Here is a 12,854-nt window from a genome sequence, read left to right as displayed (position 1 = left end):
AGCAATGCATGTACTATGCATTACAAATACGGTTCAATATGATAATTGTAACAACCTTAATTTACAAAAGAACCAAAACCAAAACAGCTCTATCCACCGTCTTCCTATCCAATGGCCGCACCTTATGATGACATTGTGTGATACGTACAGTCACCCCTTCCCCTTCCCCCCACCACTCTATCCTGACGAATGATCACCATGGGTTAGGGGGGCGATCGATGAGGCTGCCCAGGTTGGGGCTCTCTGCTTAGGGACACCGGGAGGGGATGGCCTCCTGCACATCCATCTCCCATGTGCCAATAGGTCTCACCGTGAGCTGTGGATGTCTTAATGCCACACTCTCACATACACACACGTACACACACGTACACACATGCATACAAAGATGCTACTCAAATATACACACACACACACACACACACACACCGAGGCTCTGGCACACACACAAGGGTGCAAGGGTATGCAGGCACACATACACTCAAATACACACAGATTCTCACTCACTCACTCGCTCGCTCGCTCACACACTTTCTCTATCTCTCCAGGGCACGCAAACACACCCACGCAAATACACACAGATTCAGTCTCTCACTCACTCTCTCTCTCTCTCTCTCGCTCCACTCTCTCGCTATCTCTCTCATATATGCTCACCCGCACAGATGCTCACACACAAGCGCACAGATGCTTACACACACACACGCACACACACACACGTACAGTAGAGTCCCTCACACAGTACTTGCGCGTGTCGACCAGCTGTGTGACTTCAGGATGCAGGGATTAATGTCATCGTCCCGTGCGATAATGTTTTCCCCTGCACTTAACCCCCGCGGGAGTGTATTACAGCTACCCTTTCCCGCCCTCCCTGTCAAAATGGCCGCTCCCACCCGTCAGCCTCCACATAGAATATTAACCCTGCGGTCGATGCAGGGTTAATATTCCCCCCCCCCCGACCGTACCACAGCAGCGTGTCAGCTGGTACCCGTTCACTACAGATGTCTTTTTGATTTTACACACTAGATGTGTGTGTGTGTGTGTGTGTGTGTGTGAGAGAGAATCATGTATAAAACTGTAGCAAAAAAAGGACTGGGAAAATCTTTGAGAAAAAAAAATATATATATTTTCTAATATGTGTTAATTTTATAGTTTAATATAATTGTTTTTTGTGGCACATGAAACCTGGTTTTCAGCTGAAAATCAACTGTATGCAACTTTATTTTTTTGTTATTATTATTATTGTAAGTGGTGTGATGACTAAGTAGCGTTATGAATAGGTCATTATCATTATGATTGCTGTGTCTATTATGTTCATATGGTACAGCATAGTCATCCATAGGACTAGATAGTAATCATGTCTCCATGGCGACAGGGTCCTGCTTCATCAGGACCGACCAGCTGGATGGAGAGACGGACTGGAAGCTGAAGATAGCCGTCGTCTGCACGCAGAGACTGGCTGCCGTGGGGGTACGAAAAACACACACACATAACAACACACGCACAATGTGGGCAATGAAGCCATAACCGTTTTTTTGTTTTAAACATGGTTATATGTCTTATCTGATCAGCATAGGCCATTTTGTCACTGTTAATAAAATAAGACTTATTTTAGAGAAAACAGGAGTACAATCCTATGTTTTGTCAGCCAACCATTTGTGAACGTTCCTCTGTAAACTGCCTTATTAGTATAGTCTTCATCGTCCCGGAGAAGGGACACCGGTGACGAGGTGTGTGTGGAGCTCCGTCTGTGCAGCGGTTGATGTTGATATCAGAGTCCCAGAGAGGGTTAATCCTCTTGGACCCGGCGCTTCACTTACACTAAAGGACAAGTCATCTTCTTGGCGGTCATGGAAACTCCCCGGTGACGACGACGACAGGCAGTAGAATCCTGACTGGCAGTTTACGTCGTAGCCTGGACGAGATACTGAACACTTGAGATTTCAGTTGATGTCGTGTTGGTCCGTCTTCCGTACTTAATGCGATCAGACGATTAAACTTTCATCAAGTCATCGAGCCGCAACGACCGTGTATGGTGTAAGGTTTCTGAAGGAATGCTCGTCTTCCTTCCAGCGTCAAAGGAAAATCCTGGGTGTCATGTTGGTGTGTTATATCGTGTAAATAAATGCAACAAAAAGAGGGTCCTCGGCGTGTCCGTTTGCTGAGCTAAATGTAATCCAGCAGTTTGACCCAGCAGTCGACGTCCAGGCTTCAGCTGTCAGGCCTCGGACGTGAGGGACCGTATTGGGTCTCTCTGAGTCACAACTGGGGTCACAACTAAGTGCCACTGTAATCTCTGTGAGGAATAGGATCTCCCCTTCTCACCCAGGTTACACTTATCTACAGTAGGCACAACTTTCTGTTATCTTGCCTGAATAACTGACAGTTTGTAATGAGCATCGGTGTCATCGAATGTCTAATGGGACGATGTCATTGGTTCAAAGGACAGACCGAATGAGGTTTGATCGAAGGCTGTTTTTAACTTTAACTGTCATTTTGTATTTTCTGTGTGGTACGTTCTCTTCGTTATGGTAGCGAGTCTGTACTCTATCATGTCTTATCTTAACTCTATACTCTGATTCGTTGACTCTTATCTAAACTCTATACTCGAATCTAGCGTCTCTTATCTGGCGTCGAAGTGGTATACATTCCTCATCGGTAATCTATACTCTGTCTTATCCGCACCCCCTTATCTCGTCCTCCTAAGGCGCTTCAAATGTGCGCCGAGCATCTGAGATGTCTGTAAATCTACACAACATTGTGACATATTTAAAAGGTATCAGTAGATGAGTCTTTTGGAGATACTATACTGTTTCAACAGCCACTATAAATCACCCAGAATGACCCAATACGTTGTTTATTCAGTGGAGCTCGCTGGTTTTTGTCAAAGTCTGAGTTATTGGTTGTCAAATGAGCAGTGTAACACGGTCAAACTGTACAACGAAGGCAAGGCAAGGGTTGTCTTTGTAGTTAAGCACACACATAGTTATGCTTGTGTTTAAAAAAGCTAAAGTAGCAAAGATCTTCTTGAGATACAATTTGAAGGGTTAGTATATAATATGGTGCGAAGAAATGTTTGCGGTATTTAGTGTACAGAGAAAAAAAACGTAAAACCCTAAATCCATACCGAAAGTCCTCTACATTCACTGCTTTTACAGAAGAGATCAAAAATCGTTATCTCCTATTTGATTTCAAATACTGCATTGTGTGATTGATCCGATTCCACCACCTAATCTCCTGTCCCGTCTCCTCCCTCACCTCCTCCTGCTCCAGGACCTGTTCTCCATCCGGGCCTTTGTCCACGCCCAGAAGCCCCAGCTGGACATCCACAGCTTCGAGGGAAACTTCACCCGGGTACGGGCAAAAGCCCCGCTGACATATTTATGAGCCATTAAACAACAAACCCAGATCTTGTGCAGGAATTGGATTGACATGACTTGATGCTTATCTCTATTACCGCGTCCTCTCACTGCAACAAAGGCGACTTGTGTGTGTTTGCGCGTGTGCGTGTGCGCGTGCGTCTGTGTGTTTGTGTGTGTGTGTGTGTGTGTGTGTGTTTGTATTATGGCCATGCCTCCTATTACACCGGGGACACCCCCCCATCCTCCTATTATTTTTTTGGTGCTCTCCCTCTCCGTCCTCTTCCGCTGGTCCGTAATGCTTTTTTTTATTAATAGCAGATTAGTGCAGCGCCCAGGGAGATGACGGCCCGGCACAAAGGAGGCCTTTGTGGTCCGTCTTCACTCTTGGCCACACACCAGGCTTAGTGAACAGGCACTTCCTGCGCTCATTCATCCTCTGCGGCCTTCCTTTGCATAACGTGTGCTTTTAGGCCCAGCAGGATGGAGAGGGAGGGGGGAGGGAAAAAAGGTTCCCACAGCAAATGAACTTACCTTTTGATAAGGGCTTCCTTTCTCTCTCTCTCTCTCTCTCTCTCTCGCTCACTCGCTTGCTCGCTCTCGCTCTCGCTCTCGCTCGCTCTCTTTCCTTCCCCGCTCTCTAATTTTCGCTCTCTGTCTTTCGGACTTGCTTTTGATCTCTCCCTTTTTTCTCTTTTTCAATCCCCTCTCTCCTTCTCTTGCTTTCTCTTCCTTTCTCCCACTATGTTTTCCCCCCTCTGTCTCACTCTCAATCAACAAATCATTCTCTCTCTCTCTCTCTCTCGCTCTCTCTCTCTTTTTTTTAAATATATATATATACATACATACATTGTGTGTGTGACTCGTAACCAGGGGAACCCCTTGGTTCCCCTGGATGTCCTTGTCAGTCTTGGTCGTCCGTCCTGTGACCTGGCGTCTACTTCTGCATATTGTATTTGGGGGAACGAGGCATTTCACTTTCTTTCGCCCCATATTTGTTTCGACCAGATGCAGGCAGGGATCTGTAAGCGCGTAATTGAAGAACACAAACTCCAGCCAGCACCAGTCGTATTAAAAAAAAAAGTGATCACTTTTTAGCATCCCCTTCTCAAAGGGGAATGAGTCAAATTAATTCCCTTCACTACAATATCTCAAACAAAACAGGAAACAAGGTGTAACTCCTCCCCTTGCTGGGTTTGGTTTCCTGCCCGGGCTCTGAGCCGTCTCCCCACCAGAAGTTCTGCAGTAACATAGTGGGGCCACGGTACCCAAGACTAACCTCTCCTTAATGCTGCTCTCTCTAGTGTGTATTGACAGGATGTGGCTGCTTGGGTATCATAATTATTATATCACGCAGGGAACTTGAGCTGAAACGGGATCTGACGTACTTATCGCTGTTCTCTGCATTTGTGTCTTTAAAAAGAGAGGAGGGATGGAGAGATATGAAATGAGAGGCCCCCCTAGGGACTGTTTAACTCTCTCTGGCTGGCTCTGGCACTCTCCCTCTCGAATCACTTAACAGGGATGTCAGAAACAATGGAAGTGAAGGTTAAAGGACGTTTTTTTTTTTGCACTGTCGTGAAAAAGCATGATGTGGCAGCGGTTATGGCTTTGGGTTGAGCTAATCTTCCAGCACTACTACCGATAGGGGTTGGTTGGATACCTGTGATTCAATACCAATACTTGTAATTCAACTTCAATACCTGCGATTCAATTCCAATACCGAAATACTTGAAAAAGTATTTAATTTAAGTTTTAACTTCTTTGTAACAAAAAAATACATAGTTAAGAAATAACAGAATTTATTATGACTGCAACCAAAATTACAAATGCTTTATTTCTGTTGACTAAGCAATGCAAACAATCCTGAACAAATACAAACAAGACAAATACTGTGAAACCGGTTGGAGTCAGTTGGTCAATACAGAGCTAATAATAATGATTTAAATAGCTTTCAATCCAGACGGCAATAATGAGATGAGATGAACAATACGGAATGAGTGATATGTCAGAGGAGGCGACTAGTTGGCTGTGTCTTGAAAGTCTGACATATGGTAATCAAGTAACTTACTGTCTGTGGCTCACATATGCAGTGTCCTAATTCTAGCTTCATATTGTCCTATCCTTACACGGTTTAGTCGCATGGAATCATGGGAAACAAATCGAACTCTGTGTCCTGTGTAATTTTTACCCAGGAAGGTTTATTGATCGGATATGAGTTGGATATTAATTTTGCCCTGATTGTGTGAAGGCCTTGAGGCATACAGCCTACTGTATGTCAAACAAATGTATTGATTGGATAACTGACAAACTGTCATCTGTATCTCTGTGGTTTAACTGCTTTGCTTTGCCATGGTTACCGGCGTTAATGTAAGCACTACTGTATTGGTTGTTATTTTGTGTTCTCCTTGTGTATACATTGTTTGTGTGTTCTTTTTTCACAATCTTGGTGTCCTACAGAACATTATTTTTGTAAATGTAAATGTATAAATGTTATTCATAACAGGACATTTTATTTATAAGGTGCTTTTCTAAGAACAAATTGACACTCTACACCATAACATAAAATACAAGTAAAAACACACAAACCAACAAATATAAAACAAATATCAATACAAACATTAAAGCATTTAAAGGATATGCTTTTCGCTGCAGTGGGAGGTGAGGAGTCAGATGTTGACCTCTAACGTGTAATCGAACCCCCCCCCTTGCAGGAGGACTCTGACCCCCAGCTCCATGAGAGCCTGAACATAGAGAACACGCTGTGGGCCAGCACCGTGGTGGCCTCTGGTGAGTCTCTTCAGTCCAACGTGGGCGTGATGTGAAGATGTATGAGGACGTGGTGGAGGAGCCGCTATAACGCTGCTGAGCATTCGCCTGTTGAAACAGCGGGGTATCAATGGAGTTCGAGGAAAAACTTTTGGCAGGAAGTGCGAGGGGAATCGCGATAGATGGACAGTCTGAGTCCAGCCTCACTCTTTTTAAAACAATAGAAGAAGAGAAGAGCCTAACAGTATGAAGATTTGTGTTCTTGCGGTATAAGAAGAACTAAGAACTAAAAAAGCAAATTTACAATGTTATAACTTTCCTTCTCCTCTCTTGTCACATGAAAAAAACGATAAGCTAAAATATACATTTGTGTCCTTTGAGAGTAATAGCAGGATTGTGGTGCTCATAATCGAGTTCTGCACCCGTAACCCTTCACTTCATTATCCCAGCACATGGAGACTTGCTTACGGCTGTCCGAGGCGTCTCTCTGTGGTGAGGCCGTTGACGTAATCCCTCCTCACTTACGCAGTGATTTCCCCGTAGAAATGTCAGTTGAGAGTGTTTGTCGTTCTCCTGGCGATGGCCGGCATTGATCTGCGGTGGCCCTCTGCTCTCTGGCCTGACCTTGACCACACACACACACACACACACACACACACACACACACACACACACACACACACACACACACACACACACACACACACACACACACACACACACTCTTACTGACATACCCATACACACACAGCCACATACTAATACACACATAGCCACACACAGCCACATAGTAATACACACACACACATATGCATAGCTACACGCACACACACACACAGACACAGACACACACACACACACACACACACACAGCCCTGACATCATCTGTGCTGAAGCTCAGTTCTGGCCTGACACCCGATAGCCTTCAGAGTGGATCCACAGCCTTTTAGTGGCTGCTGCTGCATCATCACCATCACCATCATCATCACCATCATCATCATCATCACATGTCCGTTCTCTCTTATTTGTCTCTGTCTTTCACTCTCTGTCTCTGTCTGTCTCATTTGGCCTTGTTCACTTTTTATCACCCTCTTTCTCTCTTTTATTCGGTCTCTTTCTCTGTCTCGTGATCGGTCTCCCTGTCTCTCTCACCCTCTATCTCTTTCTTCCTCTGTATGTCTGTCTTTTTCTCTGTCTCTCCTTCTCTGTCTCTCTGTCTCACATTCTCTATCTCATTGTCTCTATCTCTTTCTCTCTCCATCCCCATCAAATTGAAACCGCTGGTGCATGCTGGGAATCCCACCATTCATCACATGGTGTTTTAATGTCTCACAGAATCACGACTAATTAATGTTCACATCAATTCCCCCAACCACGGGTTGTTCTCTCTCTCTCTCGCTCTCCCTCTCCCTCGTCTTATCTCTCCCATGCGTTCTCTGTCTCCCGCTCGTCGTTCAAGGTAACCCACACTGACACGACGGGGCCCCAGGGGGCCCGGGGGCCGGTGTTTAGGATTATTAGTGTCCCTTCCTCTCCCATTAAGCTGATCTAATATTTATGACTCATTAAAGCGGCGTAATAACACCTCCGCTAATGAATCGGGTCATCGATTGGTCTTCATGAGCTGCCGTAGCGCGGGTGAAGGTCTGCCAGACTGAACTTATGAACACCCACGTCTCTCTCTGTCGGGTCGAGAGATTATTCATTGTGTGTGGGTGTGTGTGGTATTCTTTGTGAATGTGTGTGTTGGTGATTTGGTGTGTCTTGTCAGTGACTGCTCATACATGCGTGTATGTGTCTGTATGCATCTGTATGTGTGTATCAGTTTATGTATGTTAGTGTGTGTGTGTGTGTGTCTTTATCTGTGTGTGTTTGGTCTGGTTAATGAGCAGCATTACTTACGTGTGTGTGTGTGTGTGTGTCCGTGTGTGTGTGTGTGTCCTTGGCAGGAACGGTGATCGGGTTGGTGATCTATACCGGCAAGGAGACCCGGAGTGTCCTCAACACATCCTCAGCCAAGAACAAGGTGAGTGCTGCGTTTGTTTATTCATATTCTGTGATTGAACTGATGTTGGAGACAACAAGATGGTCAAGATTTTTTTCATTCATTATTTTGATAAACACAGTCTCCACGAGTCCAAACCTTCTCATCACTGTGCTCACTAGAGACACTTTATGTTGAGTGTAGGATGAACTATGAAGTACTCCCATACCACCGAGTGTCTTCTGATTGGTTGTTATATTAGAATGTCTGGCGTCTGCCAATTAACAAGAATAAATGAATGGAGTTTGCGGATCTGGGAGGCTGAGTTTTAGGAAATACATCCCCTGCCATTGGCTGGATTCCTAATGATCAGATATCGAACAAGCTCTGTTAATATCTGGATAAAAAATATCAGAAGCGCTATTATCAGGATAATATTGTACGATCAGAGAACATTCTGTGCTTATTAACCCTCAATGCCGCTTATGTTGGAATTGGAATTGGAAAATTGGATCTCATCTAGCTCCAAAAGCACTACATTCTTTAGCTAAATCACATATAGGGACGTGGCTGTGTATTCTAACACATGTAACATGCAAGTCCTCAAAGAAAAACAACTTTCAGTCCCCTGTGACAAACACTGGCACAAAGTTTCCCAGACACCACTACCTTTTCTCTCTCCCCTCCTAATCACTAATCACTAATCAATCACTCTGTCAGGGCGGGGCCCTAACCTTGACTTCCCAGATAGAGTTGGACCTGTCAATGCGAAAGGTCGCACTCAGACGCTAATTAGCCAAGAGGGAAATTAACTTAACCGAGGATTTAAATGACATTTTCAGCACAAAGTTAATCCTCGCAGAATCCCCATCGAGCGTTTTGTCCCCCAGATTGGGGAGATTAATGAAAATGTGCTCCTAAATATATGAGGTTCTACCTTTTTAAAGATCAACGGAGAAGATGGAGACAGGGGCCAATAGACCCAGTCCAGAGTATCATTAATTTAATTGTATCAATGGAGGTTCATTGCATCATCATAGTGTAAGGTGTATACTATACAGTAAGACAATACTATACTATAATACTAACAGTCAATTTGCCTTTGTCTTGTATTGTTATCTTTTGATGGCATTTATTTTCATGGACAGTGTGAAGAGAGACAGGAACGTGGGCAGGAGGTCATAGGGACAGACATGTAGCACAGGACCACAGGTGGGAATCAAACCTGGGGCACTAGCGGGTTGGGCCTCCGGGCCACTCCACACGATGGCTTTACACACACACACACGAACACGAACACACACACACACACACACACACACACACACACACACACACACACACACAAACGAACACACACACACACACACACACACACACACACACACACACACACACACACACACACACACACACAAACACAAACGAACACACACAAACACACATGAACACACACACACACAGAGAGCCTCCTCAAGACGCGGGCGGTGTAGTGATTTTGACACCGGCGTTCCTTTTAATAAAACCCCTGACGGCGGGACGGTCGAACCGTGGCATGGCCGCGGCTCGGTGTAAAAAGCCGTGGTGGCTGAGAGGAACTCAATACCTCAAGGGGATGATGTCAGAAGTGCCAATACGGAGCAGAGAGATTGGGGGAGGAAGTCGATACAGTGCGGCTGAGGTCCCACCTTCCCCCCCCCCCCCCCCCCTTCTACAACGCCGCCGCACCCTCATATAATCTGTTGTGATTGTGATGTCCCGGGGGGGGGACAACACTCCCCCCCCCCATATCCTCCGGACGCTGGATTTATAGAGCATGGACGTCAACGGGCGTGTCACCGCCTCGTCCCAGCGGTCGTACACACCTCCAGCCGGGCGGGGAGACGAGGACACCACGTCAGCTGACACACAGGCTCTGGTTCTGCAGCACTCACGGCGGTTTCAATAACTTTTCGGACGTTTTGGACGCTTAAGAGTCCTCGTGTCGTCTGACAACTTGGAAAAAATGTGTGAACCACGTGGGGGGAGGGGGTAATGAAACAACCCCGACGTGGCTTTATTTTTTGGGGCCGCAGCGATCGATGATTCCCCCCCCCCGACCCACCTTGGCTCGCCAGTCTCACAGATGCTATCCAGGACTTCAATAAATAGCCCAGGTCCTTGTAGTCTTGAGATTGTACACTCGTTGAATATTCATGTGTCCGGGGCTGCCATTTTTCATCGCCCTCCTTCGTTCGCACACACACACACACACACACACACACACACACACACACACACACACACACACACACACACACACACACACACACACACACACGCAAGACACACACACACACACACACACACGCAAGACTCACACAAACACACACAAGTCGTGCTGGCTAATCAAATCACTCCTTTCACTTATAATGGCCGTGGGATGAATGGGGTAGAATATGCATTTTTTTTTTTAATTCATTGATAGCATCTTAAGGTTGAGGTAATTGAGCCCACCCTTTAGACACCCACGCCCCCCCTCCCGCTCCTCCCCCCCCTTGGCTGAATGAATAATGATTTCATCTGATCCTCCATGAGCCCGGGACGGATTCTGACCGACCATTGTTCAGACACAAGGAGAGCCCTTTCTGCCTCGTACGGCCCCCCCCTCCCCTCCGCTCCTTTCTGTCTTAATTTTTCTTCATTCTAATCCACCCAGACCCCCTATTTTTCTCAATAGCTCAACCATGAAGTATGTTAGCGTGCCACTGGCTCGCAGTGAAGGGGGGACTCACACAGCCACCCACCCACACACACACACGCACCCTCACACACACCCACCACCTCCTTCCCCGCTCCCCCTCTCTGTGTGCACAGCCACTGGGGTGTACCCATCAGCTGGTCCAGTACGGCTGGATGGATCCAGTGCTACTGTTCTGGTCGTCAGACTGACTCCTCTGGTCCGAGACCTCTGGTGATGGGTGTGTAAAAACACAAACAGTTGGACTCAATATTTCATGTCGCCATTTGTTTTGAGGCCCTTATCTCACACCCTTGCCTGCCCAATGATTTGGGATGAACAGTATAGGGTATTGCTGGGGGCGCCCCATTAAGGCTCAGTCCTTATGCCAGCGACGCGGGTTTGATTGCCCGAGGTCCATTGCCGCATATCCTCGCCTCTCTCTCTCTCTCGCATACCTTCCAATCGTACTCACTGTATTTTCATGAATAACAGCATAGAAATGTAAAAATAAATCGTAAAAAGAAAAAAGGTGATATTGCTTCAGAGAATTATCGTGATCATTTTATATGCACTCACGTTCCCCAACCCTGCACCCTCATTCTTCAGTTCCTTTATCAGAGGTGTGTGTGTGTGTGTGTGTGTGTGTGTGTGTGTGTGTGTGTGTGTGTGTGTGTGTGTGTGTGTGTGTGTGTGTGTGTGTGTGTGTGTGTGTGTGTGTGTGTGTGTGTGTGTGTGTGTGTGTTGGGGGGTTGTGGGTCATGTTTAGCTGTTTGAGTAAGCGTGGTGTCTGATAAAAGCCCTCTGTGCGCTCCGCTGGCAGCGTCACCAGGCGAGGAGGCGGTGGGGGGGTGGGGGTGGGGGCAGAGAAAGGAGGGACACTTCTCCTCTTTTTGACGTCTTTTTTTTCCCACATGCTCCATTGGCTGAGCGACACACTCGACGAGAGACGAAGAAAAACATCAACGAACCCTCTTAACCCCCCCCCCCGTCCACATCTCACTCTTTTGCTCACCATCGTTATATTTTTCTTCACGAGGGTCTCCGACATATGGGGGCTTTCCCATTGACCTCTTATCACGCAAACAAGCACTTCCAAGCCAGCGGTCTGTTTAGAGATTTACCATAACAAAGAAGCAACCCATAAACTCTGTCCACGCCACACACCGATGATGTAGTGGAAATATATATTCACGGAGGAATGTTTTTCATTGGTGTTTTAGTCTCTGCCCCTTGAATAGCCCTACTATAAGGTTTTTCAAAGGGTTAGGGAAAGCGGCAATGTTTTGTTTGGCTCGTAAACGTCTGTTGACGTGCTAGAAAGGCTTTTATATAACACCAGTCTTTACATTTTTTTGTATGAACCCTGAAATGATTTGGCAGCTCATTGTTAATAATCAGTCAAATATATTTCTGTATATATATACTTCAATGTGGTTATTAATGCTATTTAGGATTTAGCAAGAAGATTGATTTTGAATTAGATGTTTAGATTAATAACATTTATAACAGTCAATTTCGATTTGAATACTTGATCCATTCTACTGCTCTCACTGCTCCATCGACATAAACCACAACAAACTCCCTGTTATTTTCTTGAGTTTCCCTCCAATTTCCCCGCTTTCCTGAAGACGTGTGCCCTGACCTGAGTCTCTGGCCCCTGCAGGTGGGCCTGCTGGACCTGGAGCTGAACCGCCTCACCAAGGCCCTGTTCCTGGCCCAGGTGGTGCTGGCCTTCGTCATGGTCGCCCTGCAGGGCTTTGTGGGACAGTGGCTCCGCAACCTGTGCCGATTCATCGTGCTGTTCTCCTCCATCATCCCCATCAGGTACTGCAGTCCTGCCCTCTGTGTGTCTGGGCTCTGTCCGTCTCTCTGTCTAGGGGTTGTCTCTTTGTCACTCTCTGTCTGACTGCCTGTCTGTCTTCCTTGGGATTTGTCCGTCTGCCTCTTTGGCATAATTTTTTTCCAGTGTCTGTCTGTCTGTCTGTCTGTCTTTAAGTCTGTGTCTCTGTCTGGGGTTTCACTCTCC

The 12,854-nt window shown here is 46.2% G+C and overlaps 1 protein-coding gene across 2 annotated transcripts in view; it reads left to right on the top strand.

The window, feature by feature from the left end:
• atp9b (ATPase phospholipid transporting 9B) overlaps positions 1-12,854 on the top strand; it is a 44,833-nt gene that overhangs the window by 11,283 nt on the left and 20,696 nt on the right. For both annotated transcript variants that reach the window (XM_084484717.1, XM_084484718.1), the window contains 5 exons: positions 1,370-1,464; positions 3,268-3,348; positions 6,068-6,143; positions 8,072-8,148; positions 12,492-12,652. In XM_084484717.1, the coding sequence (XP_084340843.1) occupies positions 1,370-1,464; positions 3,268-3,348; positions 6,068-6,143; positions 8,072-8,148; positions 12,492-12,652 (490 nt within the window). The remainder of the gene's footprint in view (positions 1-1,369; positions 1,465-3,267; positions 3,349-6,067; positions 6,144-8,071; positions 8,149-12,491; positions 12,653-12,854) is intronic.

Source organism: Micromesistius poutassou (assembly GCF_964030765.1).
Source record: "Micromesistius poutassou genome assembly, chromosome: 20".
Taxonomy (NCBI): domain Eukaryota; kingdom Metazoa; phylum Chordata; class Actinopteri; order Gadiformes; family Gadidae; genus Micromesistius; species Micromesistius poutassou.
The sequence above is the reverse complement of the archived record's forward strand: the minus strand, read 5'-3'. Positions and strand labels throughout refer to the sequence as shown.